Source organism: Chiloscyllium plagiosum, unplaced genomic scaffold (genome assembly GCF_037043375.1).
Source record: "Chiloscyllium plagiosum isolate Xiang-an unplaced genomic scaffold, Cpla_swu_hap1 HiC_scaffold_5, whole genome shotgun sequence".
Classification (NCBI taxonomy): domain Eukaryota; kingdom Metazoa; phylum Chordata; class Chondrichthyes; order Orectolobiformes; family Hemiscylliidae; genus Chiloscyllium; species Chiloscyllium plagiosum.
Genome location: NW_028270143.1, coordinates 30,807,594 through 30,824,627, shown reverse-complemented (window position 1 = coordinate 30,824,627; position 17,034 = coordinate 30,807,594). Strand labels below are relative to the sequence as shown.

General features: G+C 40.2%; 1 protein-coding gene across 3 annotated transcripts in view; it reads right to left on the bottom strand.

Annotated features, from left to right (window-relative positions):
- LOC122549783 (rap guanine nucleotide exchange factor 5-like) overlaps positions 1 to 16,784 on the bottom strand; it is a 179,898-nt gene extending 163,114 nt beyond the window's left edge. For all 3 annotated transcript variants that reach the window (XM_043689809.2, XM_043689811.2, XM_043689810.2), the window contains exon 1: positions 16,509 to 16,784. In XM_043689809.2, coding sequence (XP_043545744.2) covers positions 16,509 to 16,682 — 174 coding nt within the window. In that variant the 5' untranslated portion in view covers positions 16,683 to 16,784. The remainder of the gene's footprint in view (positions 1 to 16,508) is intronic.
- Between the last annotated feature and the right edge of the window lie 250 nt (positions 16,785 to 17,034).

The window sequence follows — 17,034 nt, the reverse complement described above, 5'->3', positions numbered from 1 at the left end:
CCTGTCCCTCTACTTATCTTTGTATCATCTGCAAACATAGCCAAAACACCCTCAGTTCTTTCATCTAGATCATTAATGCATAAAGTGAAATGTTGTGATCTGAACACCGACCCTTGTGGAACACCATTAGTCACTGTCTGCCATCCTGAGAAGGACCCTTTTATCCCCACTCTCTACTTTCTGCCAGACAGCCAAGTTTCTATCCATGCTAGTATCTTGCTTCTAACACCATGGGCCCTTATCTTACTCAGCAGCCTCCTGTACAGCATCTTGCCAAAAGCCATCTGGAAGTCCAGGTAGATAAAATCCATTGGCTCCTCATGGTCTAACCTACTCCTTACCTCCTCAAAGAATTCTAACAGATTTGTAAGGAGAAAGTGAGGACTGCAGATGCTGGAGATCAGAGTCAAGAGCATGGTGCTGGAAAAGCACAGCAGGTCAGGCAGCATCCGAGGAGCAGGAGAATCAAGGAGGTCTCATTTCTAGTGAAGGGCTTATGCCCAAAACATCAATTCTCCTGCTCCTCGGATGCTGCCTGACCTGCTGTGCTTTTCCAGCACCACACTCTTAACAGATTTGTCAGGCATGACCTCCCCTTACCTACGACTGAGGTCAGGCTAATTGGCCTGTAATTTCCCATCTTTTGTCTTACTTCCTTCTTAAACAGGGAGATTAAATTAGCGATTTTCCAGACCTCTGGGACCCTCCCTGACTCCACTGACTCCTGAACAATCACCACTAACATATCCACCATCTCTTCAGCTATCTCCTTCAGACTCTGGGGTGTAGTCCACGTGATCCAGTTGATTCATCCACCTTTGGACCTTTCCGTTTTTCTAGCACTTTCATCTTGGTGATGGCCACCATATTCACCTCTGGCCCTTGACTCTCTTGAACTTTTGGGATGTTACTCGTGTCTTCCACCATAAAAGACTGATGCAAAGTACTTATTCAGTTCCTCAGCCATTTCTTTGTTCCCCACTACTACTTCTCCAGTGTGATTGTCAAGCGGTCCAATGTCCACTTCTGCTTCCCCTTTGCCCTTTATGTATCTAAAGGAACTCTTTCAATCTTCTTTTATATCACTGGCTAGCTTATCCTTGTATTTAGTCTTCTCCCTCCTTATTTCTTTTTCATTATTCTCTGTTTGTCTTTTTAGGCTTCCCAATCCTTTGGTTCTCACTGCCCTTCGCCACGTTATATGCGTTTATGCTGTCCCTGACTTTCCTTGTCAGCCATGGTTGCCTCATCCTCCCTTTAGTATACTTCTTTTTCTAAGGAATGAATTTTTGCTGTGTCTCCCGAATTACTCCCAGAAACATGATTCATGTCCAAGAAACTTAGGTCTCTCTGTACCATCAACTTCTGCAATTTCTTTACATATAAATAATATTCTGCTTTTCTATTCTGTAAGAATATAAGATATAGGAACAGAATTAGGCCACTTGGCCCATTGAGTCTGCCCTACCAATCATGACTCATTTGCTTCTGAACCCAATTCTCTTGCCTTCTCCCTATAACCCTCGATCCCCTTATAATTAAGAACATGTCTAACTTTATTCTAAATGCACTCAATGACTTGGCATTCACAGTCCTTGCGGCAATGTGTTCCACAGATTAACCACCCTCTTGCTGAAGAAATTTCCTCACCTCAGTGCTAAAATGTGACCCCTTCCTTCTGAGGCTGTGCCCTCAGGTCCTAGTCTCTCCTACTAAGTGGAAACATCTTCTCCACATCACTTTATCCAGGCCTCTCAGTATTCTGTAAGTTTCCATGAGATCCCCCTCATCTTTCTAAATTCTGAATACAGACCCAGAGTCCTCAGCCACTCCTCATATAACAAGCCTTTCGTCCCCACGATCATTCTTGTAAACCTCGTCTGGATCCATTCTAATGCTAGCAGATATTTCCTTAGATACTGAGCTCAAATCTGCTCACAATATTCCAAAAGCAGTCTGATCGGACTCTTATACAGCCTCAGTAGTACATCTCTGCTCTTGCATTCTAGCCCTTTCGAAATGAATGCTAGTATTGCATTTACCTTCCTACTGCCAAACAGGACAAGTCCACATTTACTTGTGTTATGCCCAATCTGCCGAAATTGTCCCCACTCACTTAATCTGTCTCTATCCCTTGACAGAGTCTATACCTTCACTTGACAACTTACTTTTCTATGTATTTGAGTGTATTAGGCAAATTTAGCAACTGTACATATGGTCTGCTCATAGTAAATTGTTGACGCTCCAGCATCGATCCCTTTGGAAATCCACTCGTTACAGCTTGCCAACCTGAAAAAGACTCATTTATTCTTCTCTGCTTCATGTAAGCTAACCGTCATTTATCCATGCTTAACATATACCATACGCCATCTGTTCTTATCTTGCACAGATGCAGCAGCTTACCAAATCCTTTTTGGAAATCCAAGTACACCACATTTACCAGTATCCCTCTATTGACTGAATGTTACTTTGTCAACAAACTCTAAGAAATTAGTTAAACATAATTTCCATTTCAACAAACCACGTTGGCTCTGCAGGACAATATTGTAATTTTCTAAGTATCCTGCTATAACCTCCTTTTAATGAATTTTAGCATCTTCCTGATATAACATATTAGGCCAGTTAATCCTGTAATTTCTGGTTTTCTGCCTCCTTCCTATCTTAATAAAGGTGACACATTTGCTATTTTCCAATCTGCTTCCAGAATGTATGTAATTTTAAAAGATTACAACCAATGCATCTACAATCTGTGCCACCACTTACGTTGTGATCCTTGGATGCAGGCATACCAGTCTGGGAATTTGTCCACCTTTAGATTCAATAGATTCCTCTGCAACTTTTCCCTTGTGATGGTGATTGTTTTAAGTTCATTCTTCCATAAAAACCTTTGGTTTACAATAACCTTTGGGAAATTTTTAAATCTTCTACTGCAAAGACCAACACAAAATACTCTGCCTATAGCTCTGCCACTTCTTTGTTTGCCATTATCAATTCCCGAGATTAATTCTCTAGAGGACGAACACTAGCTTTAGTTACTGTTTTCCAAATCAAATATTTGTTGAAAAAAACTTATTGCCTGTCCTTTTTTACTCATGAGCTTTCTCTCATAATCTGCCTCCTGCCATTCTTTACTGGCTCTTAAGTCTGTTTAATTCATTGACCTACAATTAGTCTTTGCAGATTTATACAGTTCTTTTTTCAATTTAATACTTTCCTTATCTACCTTACATAACCACGAATAATGTATTCTTCTCACAGAATATTTTGCAAAGGACAAAATATTCAGTTTGTCATTCAGTTTTTACATTGTTGGCCAATACATATGCAGCTATTCATTATCTTTATCATTGATTTTAAGAAATATAAATATAAATAATCTTAATTTTTATAAAGTAAATCTTTATTCTTATTTGACTTTAAATATAACGCTTCCGACTGACTCATTTGGCAATGATTCTTTATTAATTGCAATAATTTCAACTCTTTTAAATTGTAGTACTGAATAGTAACAAGGGTCACTGGATTAATATGAAATACAAATAACTTGTCCATATTTAATATTATTTTTGGAACATACTGAAGACTTTGAGAAAATCTTGATAGTAGGTACTTGAGATTGTTATCAATGCAGTTCATGATTAATAACTGCATGAAACCAAAGTAAAACAAAGCTAATTGCTACAGGAAACAGCAGATGTGATCATAATTCAAACATTTGAACAATTTTCTGTGACATGGTCTTGCTAAAAGTTAGGGCTACATCTATTCATCATGTTTAAGGCTAGCCTGCAGTAGAGTTTTATCTCATTAATTATATTGTATATTAACTTGATGTTTACATCAAGTTTTGCAGGGAAGTTCTAAACATGTTTTTTTAGATTAGATTAGATTACATTACAGTGTGGAAACAGGCCCTTTGGCCCAACAAATCCACACCGACCCGCCGAAGTGAAACCCACCCATACCCCTACATTTACCCCTTACCTAACACTACGGGAAATTTAGCATGGCCAATTCACCTGACCTGCACATCTTTGGACTGTGGGAGGAAACCGGAGCACCCGGAGGAAACCCACGCAGACACGGGGAGAATGTGCAAACTCCACACAGTCAGTCGCCTGAGGCGGGAATTGAACCCAGGTCTCTGGCGCTGTGAGGCAGCAGTGCTAACCACTGTGCCACCGTGCTGCCCAAAATGTATATGAATTGTTTAATGAGTTTATACGAGCAAATTCTTAATTACACTTTCTCCAAGGCCATAATCCCAAACCACCTGATGAAGGTGCAGCGCTCCGAGAGCTAGTGCTTCCAAATAAACCTGTTGGACTATAACCTGGTGTTGTGTGATTTTTAACTTTGTAATCCCAAACAATATCTTGTTCAAAGGCTACTCACAGATGTACTCCAACTTTCAAATGTAGCATTGCGGACAATGAAATTAATTCTTAACAAAGGGATGAGCTGCTCAGAAACCTATAAACCTGCAATCCTATAATTTTAAAGGCTTTCATCTACTTGATAACTGGTTGCTGGGATAGCATTGATTTACTGATTAATTTCCTTATTTGCTCACAATGGACTGCAAAACAAGGGTGAATGTTGCTGTATCAAGCATCTAGCATCTACCCAGCAAGAACAGTTCGAGGCTCAGAAGCACTTTCAATTCTGCAAGGGCTACAATTAACAGTAAGGAGGGTTGTGGAGGGTAAATGCAGGGCTCAGAGCTTTCTGTCTCCCAGATTAACATATTCATGAGAACCACTCATGACCTGGCATCATACAGGCAAAAGAATTCTGATGCCTTGTGACTTAGCAGCCCAGATCAAACATGAGTAAATATCTGGGACGAAGCAGGTAATTCACAAGAGAAACCCATTAAAAGGTACCTCAGCCATCAACACAAAGCCATTTACTCATTTTTGCAAGGGTTTCTTAATACATCACAGCAATGGTAATTACTTTGATACATTTTAAACTATTTTGTTCAGATTTGAACCCCATGGATGTGGTTAATTTTTTTTAGATAAATGTTCTTTCAAGGTAATAATGAAATCCTCATGGAATTCTCTTCCCCGACTAAATGAGGCATTTCCTGGTGCTGCTAATATCTGAAATAATCAATGTTCATTGACAGCATTCATTATTTATAAATTGGTAATTAGCAATGCCAATTTACAAAGTGGAAGGATGCTCTCAGAGGCACTGGGGATTCATTATTAGAGTGTTTCCATTTTTACTGTAACTTTGAAATAACAGTGTTCGTGTTCAATTATAGGTCATACAAGATTTTGTGCAAGTGCTTTGAATATTTCATTTTATTTTGTACCATATACAATTAATAAATAGAAATGTTGAAATAATTTCTGGAAGTTTTCCCTTTCTGTTGAGACTACAGTCCTCCCATATCAAAGATATGCTCAGCTCATGCCTTGACATTCCACAACAATGGAAGGATTGAACAGAAAGTGTTCCCTTTCAGAAGTAGGGATATTTACACTAATCCAAACCACACTAAAAAATGATTAGTTAACACAAAGCAGACCACATTTAAGTGACCAGTGAAGCTAATTGCATGATTTAGCATTTTTGTCAAAGTATCAGTTATAAAATTTAAGGATACAGTTTAGATTTTTAAAAAGAGGAAGGAAAGATTCCTTACAGCATATTTTAATTATAATAGCTATTAGAAAAAGGTTAGGTATCACTAGCTGTTGAGTTTATAAAATTTGAAAAGCACCAGGCAAAACCAATTTATGTTTGATCAGTAAATCTAATGTGATAAAATGTCCCAGAGGTGGGAGATTTAAGCATGAAATTAGAATTCCTACAGTGTGGAAACAGGTGGTTCAGCCCAGCAAGTCAATACCGACCCTCCAAAAAGTAACCCACCCAGACCCATTCCCTTTCTACTCTACTGACTAATGCACCAAACCAACACATGCCTGAACAGTATGGGCAATTTAGCATGGCCAATTCACCTAACCTGCACATCTTTGGACTGTGGGAGGAAACTGGAGCACCCGGAGGAAACCCACTTAGACACAGGGAGAATGTACAAACTCTACACAGACAGTCGCCAGAGGTTAGAATCGAACCCAGGTTGCTGGGGCTTTGAGGCAGCAGTGCTGACCACTGAGCCACCGCGCTGCCTTGAAACATTTATTTTACTGACTGCAAACATGGAGGGAATGTGCAAACTTCATGCAGACAATCACCCAAGGTTGGAATTGAGCGCGGGCTACTGGTGCTGTGAGGCTGCATCGCCAACAGCTGAGCCACTGTGCTGCCAAATTCTACAACTTAGAGTCTAAACGGCTGAAGAACACTAGCCTAAGATGGAAATCAGGAGGGCAAAAAGGGGACATGAGATAGCTTTGGCAAATAGAATTAAGGAGAATCCAAAGGGTTTTTACAAATACATTAAGGACAAAAGGGTAACTAGGGAGAGAATAGGGCCCCTCAAAGATCAGCAAGGAGGCGTTTGTGTGGAGCCGCAGAAAATGGGGGAGATACTAAATGAATATTTTGCATCAGTATTTACTGTGGAAAAGGACATGGAAGATATAGACTGTAGGGAAATAGATGGTGACATCTTGCAAAATATCCAGATTACAGAGGAGGAAGTGCTGGATGTCTTGAAACGGGTTAAGGTGGATAAATCCCCAGGGCCTGATCAGGTGTACCCAAGAACTCTGTGGGAAGCTAGAGAAGTGATTGCTGGGCCTCTTGCTGAGATATTTGTATCATTGATAGTCACAGGTGAGGTGACGGAAGACTGGAGGTTGGCAAACCTGGTGCCACTGTTTAAGAAGGGCGGTAAGGACAAGCCCAGGGAACTATAGACCAGTGAGCCTGACCTCGGTGTTGGGCAAGTTGTTGGAGGGAATCCTGAGGGACAGGATGTACATGTATTTGGAAAGGCAAGGACTGATTAGGGATAGTCAACATGGCTTTGTGCTTGGGAACTCATGCCTCACAAACTTGATTGAGTTTTTTGAAGAAGTAACAAAGAGGATTGATGAGGGCAGAGCAGTAGATGTGATCTATGTGGATTTCAGTAAGGCATTCAACAAGGTTCCCCATGGGAGACTGATTAGCAAGGTTAGATCTCATGGAATACAAGGAGAACTAGCCATTTGATTACAGAACTGGCTCAAAGGTAGAAGACAGAGGGTGGTGGTGGAGGGTGGTGTTTTTCAGACTGGAGGCCTGTGACCAGTGGAGTGCCACAACGATCAGTGCTGGGTCCTCTACTTTTTGTCATTTATATAAATGATTTGGATGCGAGCGTAAGAGGTACAGTTAGTAAGGTTGCAGATGACACTAAAATTGGAGGTATAGTGGACAGTGAAGAGGGCTACCTCAGATTACAACAGGATCTTGATCAGATGGGCCAATGGGCTGAGAAGTGGCAGATGGAGTGTAATTCAGATAAATGCGAGGTGCTGCATTTTGGGAAAGCAAATCTTAGCAGGACTTATACACTTAATGGTAAGGTCCTAGGGAGTGTTGCTGAACAAAGAGACCTTGAAGTGCAGGTTCATTGCTCCTTGAAAGTGGAGTCACAGGTAGCTAGGATGGTGAAGAAGGCGGTTGGTATGCTTTCCTTTATTGGTCAGAGTATTGAGTACAGGAGTTGGTAGGTCATGTTGTGGCTCTACAGGACATGGGTTAGGCCACTGTTGGAATATTGCGTGCAATTCTGGTCTCCTTCCTATTGGAAAGATGTTGTGAAACTTGAAAAAGTTCAGAAAAGATTTACAAGGATGTTGCCAGTTCAGAGGATTTGAGCTGTAGGGAGAGGCTGAACAGGCTGGGGCTGTTTTCTCTGGAGCATCGGAAGCTGAGGGGTGACCTTATAGAGGTTTACAAAATTATGAGGGGCATGGATAGGGTAAATAGACACAGTCTTTTCCCTGGGGTCGGGAAGTCCAGAACTAGAGGGCATAGGTTTAGGGTGAGAGGGGAAAGATATAAAAGAGACCTAAGGGGCAACTTTTTCACGCAGAGGGTGATACGTGTATGGAATGAGCTACCAGAGGAAGTGGTGGAGGCTGGTACAATTGCAACATTTAAGAGGCATTTGGATGGGTATATGAATAGGAAGGGTTTGGTGGGATATGGGCCAGGTGCATGCAAGTGGGACTAGATTAGTTTGGGATATCTGATCGGCATGGACGGGTTGGACTGAAGGGTCTGTTTTCATGCTGTACATCTCTATGATTCTATGACTCTATACCGCCCATTGTTCTCGAGTCAAACAGACAGATCAGTCCAATCAGTCCATGTTGATTATAATCCCAAACTAAACTCATCCCAATTACCTACACTTGGCCTATATCCCTCCAAACATTTCTTATTCATGTACGTAGGGGTGCGTAGGTTAGATTATTTTATTTTACATTAGAATTAATCCTCGGTACAACATCGTGAGCCGAAGGGCCTGTTCTGTGCTGTACTTTTCTAAGTTCTATGTACTTATCTAAATGTCTTTTAAATATTGTAATTGTGCCCACATCACATTGTGTGTGCTGACACATTTGGGGGTAATTGGAGTTTGCTTAATTGTAGCCATGTGTCAAGTCATTTCTGCATCTAATTGTTGGAAAGAAAAAATCTCTGTAGTAGTAACTGCATCTGTCACTGGCTTTTCTTACGCAGCCACTGCATTAACATGCAATTTTCATGTTTCCTAATTGATTAACCTGACCAGATATGATGACAACCCAGAATGACTTGATTTCAATTCTACTTTCAAGGTATACCCCAAATGTGGAATTTGACAGGATCGGGAGTTGGGAACAGGACGGTATGAATTGACAGAATAAAGTGAATGTGGTCATAGGCTATGCACATTTTAGGGACATTTTCCTGTTTGTGATGCTCGGGTCCAACTGCCCACAGGGTGATAGCTTTCTCTACCATCAGCAATAATAAACCAAACCCAAAAGGTGTGGCTGGAGGAAGTCAGAGACCGACATGTGGGATCATGCTCTCGATTCAATGCCAAAAGCAATTTAACAATATTATCAGGGCAGGATGTGTGACAACAATGCCACATACAATGTCATCCTGAGCTGATATTTCATGTACACTGTCTTGTCAGGACTAGATTGAAATGTGTGGGGCTCATACAATTGGCTGCCATGTCAGCAGTGTCATACCCGTTTCCTACCATTACTGTTGGGACTTTATTCTTGGCAGGAAAAGCTAACCCTCCCCTCACCCATGATGAAATTAAGGGACACTTCCCTTTTGCTGCTGGGATTTTACCGATGGCAACAGATACCAAGATCTCATAGCCTTTTGCTTCGCACTCGTCTCCGTCCTTCTGTAGTATACTTTACCGCAGAGGGCTGTCGAGGCTGGGTTGTTAAGTACAACGAAGGACGAGATAGATTTTTAATCAGCAAATAAAACAAGAGTAATGGGGAAAAGGCAAGAAAGTGATGTTGAGGATGACCAGATTAACCATCATCTAATTGAATGGTGGACCAGAGTTGATGGGCTAAATGGTCTAGATTAGATTAGATTATATTTAGATTACTTACAGTGTGGAAACAGGCCCTGCGGCCCAACAAGTCCACACCGACCCGCCGAAGCGCAACTCACCCAGACCCATTCCCCTACATTACCCCTTCGCTTAACACTACAGGCAATTTAGCATGGCCAATTCACCTAACCTGCACATTTTTTTGGACTGTGGGAGGAGACCGGAGCAACTGGAGGAAACCCACGCAGACACGGGCAGAATGTGCAAACTCCACACAGAGAGTCGCCTGAGGCGGGAATTGAACCCGGGTCTCTGGCGCTGTGAGGCAGCAGTGCTAACCACAGCAGTCTACTTCTGCTTCTAAGTCTCAAGATCTAAAAGATCTAAAAAGATGGTGGTGACACAGGTAAGAAACTCAAAATTGTGTTCTTGTTTGGTATCATCAAGGGTTTATGGGAGGCACGGTGGCACAGTGGTTTGCACTGCTGCCTCACAGCGCCAGAGACCCGGGTTCAATTCCCACCTCAGGTGACTCTCTGTGTGGAGTTTGCACATTCTCCCCATGTCTGCGTGGGTTTCTTCCGGGTGCTCCAGTTTCCTCCCACAGTCCAAAAATGTGCAGGTTAGGTGAATTGGCCATGCCCGTAGTGTTAGGTGAGGGGGTAGGTGTAGGGGTATGGGTCTGGATGGTATACGCTTCGGCGGGTCGGTGTGGACTTGTTGGGCCGAAGGCCCTGTTTCCACATTGTAAGTAATCTAATCTAAAAAAATCAGCAGTTGAGACTCAGGAGAGAACCATAGATAACTCTCTGGGGATTCCAGAACTGACGTACAGGAGTGGAAAGATAAACCATTGTAAAATATTGTTACAACGACTGAAAACCAGACAAGTACCACATATTCCATGTGATATCAAAATAACTATATCAGTGCTACAGGTTAAACTTTAATGTCCAAAATGGCTAAGTGAAAATGTCATCCTTATCTTGCGCTATCGAGGTAATCACTATTGCTGCGTGATAGTTAATAGTTTTATTCATTTATTCATTTGTATGGCAATTCTCATCAACATTCCAACCAATCCTGCCTGGTCTTCTACATTTTCTAGCCAGTGGAGAGTTCCTGAATTGAATTCTTCCTGGCCATGCTGACAAGCTTCGATGTGGGGACAGAGAGAGCAGGAAGGGATGGAGGTTCACGTGGTGAGGTAAGTGCAGCTTTAAAAATAATGGAAAACACACCAGCCTCCATGGAGCCAGGCATTGTAAAGGACTGGAAAGGTTACCATGAAGGGCTCCTGTTCTCAACCCCTCCTCTTGCATGAGGCACGGTGATCCTCAAGTTAAACCACTACCTATTGTCTCTCTCCCTCTAACGAGTGAGCATTCCTATGGTCTGGTAAGATTATGGCAAATTTTCAAGTTGCAGCTACTACTTTTGTTTTCATTAACAAAGCTAATAATTAGCAAAAAGTAAGTATCCTATGACAATAGTTTTAAATTCTGTCACAATATTTTATAAGTTGCCTGCCAGCAATGCTTTTACATCTTTCTTGTAGCAATAACAAGCTTTTGACTTTTTAATCTAGAGTTTTAATCTAATGTTCAGCATTTCTAGGCAGCACCCAGTCGTTGGACCTCTGATTCTCTTGGAACCATGCTGCACAATCTCCAGATAAATTGAATAACAACAGTCAAAAGAGAATCTTTGGGCTGGATTTAGTCCTACCATCACCGATGGCGCTGCAAATAGTTGAAATCTGACACTAGAAAGATATGGTCACTCCAGCCCATTACACAATGGTAAGTTCATGAATGCGGGTAATGTAGGCATTCTGCCAGATCACGTAATGGGGAGGAGTCTGATGTTGGGAAGGCCTCGTCACCTATCTCCAATCCTGGATCTGGTGCCACATTTAACGAGTCAAAAAGGGTGACACTGGAAAAGCACAGCAGGTCAGGCAGCATTCGAGGAGCAGGAGAGTCAACATTTCGGGCATAAGCTTTTCATCAGGAATTTGGAAGGGGGAAGGCAAATGAAAGAGACAGACAGCCCTATGTTACAGCTGCAATTCAGAGTATAGGAAGCCTATAAATTGAATTGTCCAACTTTTAAATCTCAATTGCTATCAAAACAAAACATTTTCCAAAGTCCAAGTGGAACAGTCCTCCAGCTTTATACAAAGTTCAATCGGAGGGATCAACACTTTTCCAAGATGTCTCCATCCAGCCAACTTGTCATCTCATGGTTTTGCTTGCTGCATGACCTCCTTCACACTGCTATCTGCTGATGGGCACAAGGGACCAGCAGATATGGTCAAGGTAGTGTGCAGAGGACAGCAGGTGTGACCTTCATCTGAGGCACATGATTCAGCCCTGGTAAAGAATCAGTGACCTCCTCCATACTGTGAGAATGAGTTTGAGAGCCAGACTACCAATAAATGTGTGTCAGAGAAAGAGGGGACTTTTATTTGAATGCTATCCTTTAAAATGAGGTGGAATAACTTAGTTGACAATTAAAAATTTAATTCTTTTTTTCAAATCAAGTCAAGTTGGTCAACAAATGGCAATTAGGAGAAAGTGAGGACTATAGATGCTGGAGGTCAGAATCGAGAGTGTGGTGCTGGAAAAGTACAGCAGGTCAGGCAGCATCCAAGGAGCAGCAGAATCGACGTTTTGGGCATAAGCTCTTCTTCAGGAATCATCCTGATGTAAGCTTATGCCCAAAATGTTGATTCTCCTGCTCCTTGGATGCTGCCTGACCTGCTATGCTTTTCCACCACTACATTATTGACAACAAATGTCAATGTATGAATTAAGATTTTCAATGCGACTTTGAGCAATCCAAATTGCTTCAAAAGACAAATTATGCATATGATGTAGAATACGTGAATAAGGTCTAGTCAATAAGAAGGAAAAATCTCATTGTAATCTATTTGTAATTTTATAATACTCACCCAACTCACTGTATGACCTGTCCAACCATTAACCAAATCTCAGTGAGATGTTTACACATGCTAGAACCCTAGTCTTCAGGCATGAATGGCAAAACATTAACGTATGGTACAAATTTGGACCCGTGTGTTTTTTGTTTCCTAATTTCAATTTCTATTTTTAGACAACTTCCGATCACACATCCCAAGAAGACTGGATCTCCCTGTCTTCAGTGGCATCGCAAATACCATTCCTTTTTTAGACAATAGTGAACATGAAATGCAGCGGGAGAGGAACTGAAATGAACAGTTCCTGTTTTGCAATTCTCGAGGGCAGCCAAGCGACCACAATCTACTCCATTTAGATGAAAGCTGATTAAATCCACCCAAACAAGACAAGCAGGTTAGTGTGAACGGCTGACTACCCTAAAACTGGAGTCATGACCTGGATGGTAGTGAACACTTGTTTTTCAAGCTTGAACAATCAGGAATCCCTTTTTACGCATGAATTCAGTGTAATAATAACCCATTAAAAACCATATGACAAAATATTAGAAGGAAATTGTATTGGATATTGGTACATGTACATTTTAATGGACTACACTGAAATTGACATTTTCTTCTAAACAGAAAGCTGCAGAGCCAGTAATTTGACCTCATACATACAAAACTTGAAATGAATATTTCTAATGCTAGTATGTGACAGATGATTATAAATGCAGTCACAACAAGAATATTTACTGACAATTTCAATGAACTGATCCATCCGAGGGGAAGAAAACTTTAATTGATCATTTTTAATTGTTTGCATACAAGTATTGCAGTCAATAATAAATAGCCAATCAAGATATTTTCCATGAAATAAATCTGTTCAATAAAATTGCTTACTTGTCAGCATTGATTGCTAAACCAAGATCTCTCAGATGGCATATTACAGCACCAACAGTCTAACAATAGATGTATTCTACATTGTGATGATAAATAAAAATGAGGGAACAACAACTAAGACAGTGGCAAGTGTACAAAAGGCTTTTCACAAATTTCCATTAGCTACATAGAAGAGAAACTTTCATACATGCTGCAAGAACAGATATATGAACTAATTAATAAAAAGTGATTAATGCTGAAGAAACATATTTTGCCAACATTATTCATCTTCCACTCAAAGAGAAATAACATTTACACTGTACGAGCGGAGAGTACTGATTTTGTTTTAAGTCTGTCTATTTGGAGATTGTATGACCGCTTTCCATAGCCTTCCCATTCTGAGGTGGGATTTAAACCTAGCCTTCCTTGCCCAGAGGTAGAGACATTACTACAGTGCCACAAGACACTCAGAACTCCTTGTATACTTTCAAAAAAAACTACCTATTTGAATAATCAATGACACATTTTTCAACAGCTGAGAATTGATGCTGTATTTTCTCTCCCAAAGGTAGGGCCACTACCACACTGCACAAAAACACTAACCTGGAAAGTGCTGATTGATTGACAAGTGGACTCTGATTGGTAGAGATATTCCCATGGAGAATGCACAAGTTGGACAATGACTGACAGAGACAAATGTATTTTTTTAAGCAATAATCAAGTTCTTCTTGATCAAATGATGTAAATAAGTGGTTAGTAAGGGATGCAACCCAAAAGTAAAATGGTTTCTTTTATCTAAGCAGTATAGTATTGATTCAGTGCTGTGTGATAGTGTTTCATTAAAATAGAAATATTGCATTCTCAATTATTTTCACTTAGCCTCTTTAGGACTCTGACCACTGAACCCATTTATACCCCTTTCCTGGACCATGGAACCCCCATGACCATAGCGAACTACCCAATCCCCTGAACATTTCATCAACCTGACTACCCATCTCAAAGCACTCATTCATCTACCAAATCACTCACATAACCATCATCCATTCACTCATATTAGAACTGAGTGTTTAAACCCAGCATGTCCAACCTTATCCCAGTGGAGCATCCCAAGGGATGCTTCACTGCACGTTTCTGTGAAAGCCATACTCTGAAGATCCCAGAAGAAAGGAACATCAGAAATAACCCAATTAGCATCTCCCAAGCAGCAGCAACACTTTCACCATGTTTGTTCATCTGTCAACAATACATTCATAAAGCTGCTGGACAGATCCCAACCAAATTTGGCACACACATTGGATAGTGTCCTCAGCGACAGTCTGGTTAGTTTTCCAGATCCAAATATAGATCCTGGAATATTTTAAAGAATCCATTAACATTCAGAGATAAAGTGAATTGACATTTTTAAAATTAATATGATGGGCTGTTTTAAGACTTTCATCACTGAAGGCAGACAGAGGTAATATTTTCAACCAGTTTGTTAATCTATAAACAAACTCTCTCAAAAACTAAAAATTGATTTGTATCAAATCTTAATATACAGCTAGACTATGGTTCAAGAAAAAAAATGTTACTTTTTATTTCACAAGCAAACAGATTCTGGAATTATTTAAAAGATATCCAGAGAAAAAGTGATTTGATTTTCTTTTACAAGCTGGGGGTTGTTTCAACTGTTGTGGTGGAATTTATCACAGCTGACAAACAGAGTGTTTTTAGGACAGATTGTTGGATGTGATTCGGTCAGTAGCCTCCACAGTGCGATATATGTTCAGAATGAAAGTATTCCTTTTTGCCAGCTTTGTAGTTGTAGTATATCAACTAAACAGGGAACAAGTCTCAGGAAGAACTGCATAAGTGTAATAAATAGAGTTAGCACAACATAAAGGATGTATGCACTCTATTGAGTGGTCACGACACTTGTTAGGTAGCTAAGTCGAAGCTAAATGAATACTTCACAGAATTATTACTAGTTTGAAATTCTAGCATTTTGACAATTATGAAGGCATTTTTAAAATTAATATAGTTTTGTATTTTTTTGCGTTCACAGTTAGAAATGTCAGTGACATTCAGCATTTAGCCCTCCTCTCTCCCTCAAGAGTACAACACAGGGTGATATTTTATTCTGCATTAACAACGTGTTATAGCCTTGAGTTTTATATTCCTCACACCAACCAGTCTCCACAAGTGAGGTAGCCAATTAGTAGAGCAGCAAACTTCGCCATCCAATCAGTTTGCACTGGATTCAGACCAATGTCCCCAAGGTTGAAGGAGCCTGTGCAATTACATTTTGCCTCTCAGTCCTTCACCACAGAATTTTAATACATAAAAATCTGATAAGAATTGTAATTAGTCTGTAATATGCTTTGACCAACTACATATTACCAGCATTATGTATTTAATTCTGAGCTGTTTATGATGTCATATTGTTGTTGCCACCTGTTAAAGGAATTGTAACATGCAAGTACAGTATTTGAGCAAAATATTAGAGCTTTTGTAGTTGTAAAAATACTATACATGCTGACATAGAGAAAGCTGTTGCAATTTTGCAGTAAATAGAAAACCAAGGACACTTCCCACTCACGGGACCGCTGCTATTATTTTTAGATACCAGTAATATTGTGGAACAATCTAATAGTTCAGACAATACATGTTTGAGTGACCTTCAATTTTATCATCAAAATCCCTTCAATTTCAAACTGAGCTCTATCCCAGACAATATTTTGCAAAAGTATTTTTGCCTTCAGTACTGAGCTACCAGTCATGCTGGGCAGCATGCAAAACTACAAAGTTACATTTGTTTTAAGCAATTAAATGACCTTTACGATGTTTATCACAAGGTACAAGGTATGTTTCAAACTAATAGAATAATCAAACTCTCCTGATGGATTCAAACAATAGTAATAAGATTGTAAACTTTGAGTTTTCCTCAAAACATTTCCGTACATCACTGGAGATTAAAACGGTTTAAAAAAACCTCTTTATTACCTGAGCCTGTATTTATGTTCCACCATCAGTAGAAAACAATCTACTTGTAAAGACATGATACCTGTCAGCAAATTACGACTCCCTGCTTCATATTATGCTGTTCAATGTAATGTTGCCTCTTGAATATTGTAACAGAATACCTAGCAATATAATGATCACATCTCCTCATAAATGTGAAGCATTTTTGCCCTGTATTGTTCTATTACAGTATGAATTGTAGAATTGTACAATTACCACATCAGCCTGCTTCTTCTTGAGGTTCAATCCATTTTTCAGAAGTGCAGGTAGGTCTCTTATCTTCTGCTTTAATTGTCCTTGCCCCTTTACATTTCTGCTCCATTTTAAAGCAGCTAAAAGTCCAACTTCTGGGACACAGAAACTGCCAGGAATATCAGTCGGTTGAGCCATTCTCTCACAAACTGGCACAGATACTCATTTTTCCTGTACTGCAATGTAGTTCAGTTTGCAGCTGAGTCCACTGTGTTCTGTTTGATAAGCTGCAGTTTTACGTACTCCACCCAGCCATTTGCCTTCTGCTGTGCATATAATCTGCATCTGCATTGTATATCGCATACTGAATGAGGTCATCTACAGGTGCAGGATATCCCATTATGCAATGTTTCCTCTTTTCCATTGTAAACCTCCAGTGCTCCAGAAAGGTGGTTTCTGTCTCAATTTCTGTTTCATACAAATCTGAACATACACAATTAATAATTAGATTGTCACATCTGAGGCTTTGCAGTTGAAAACAATGTCACTG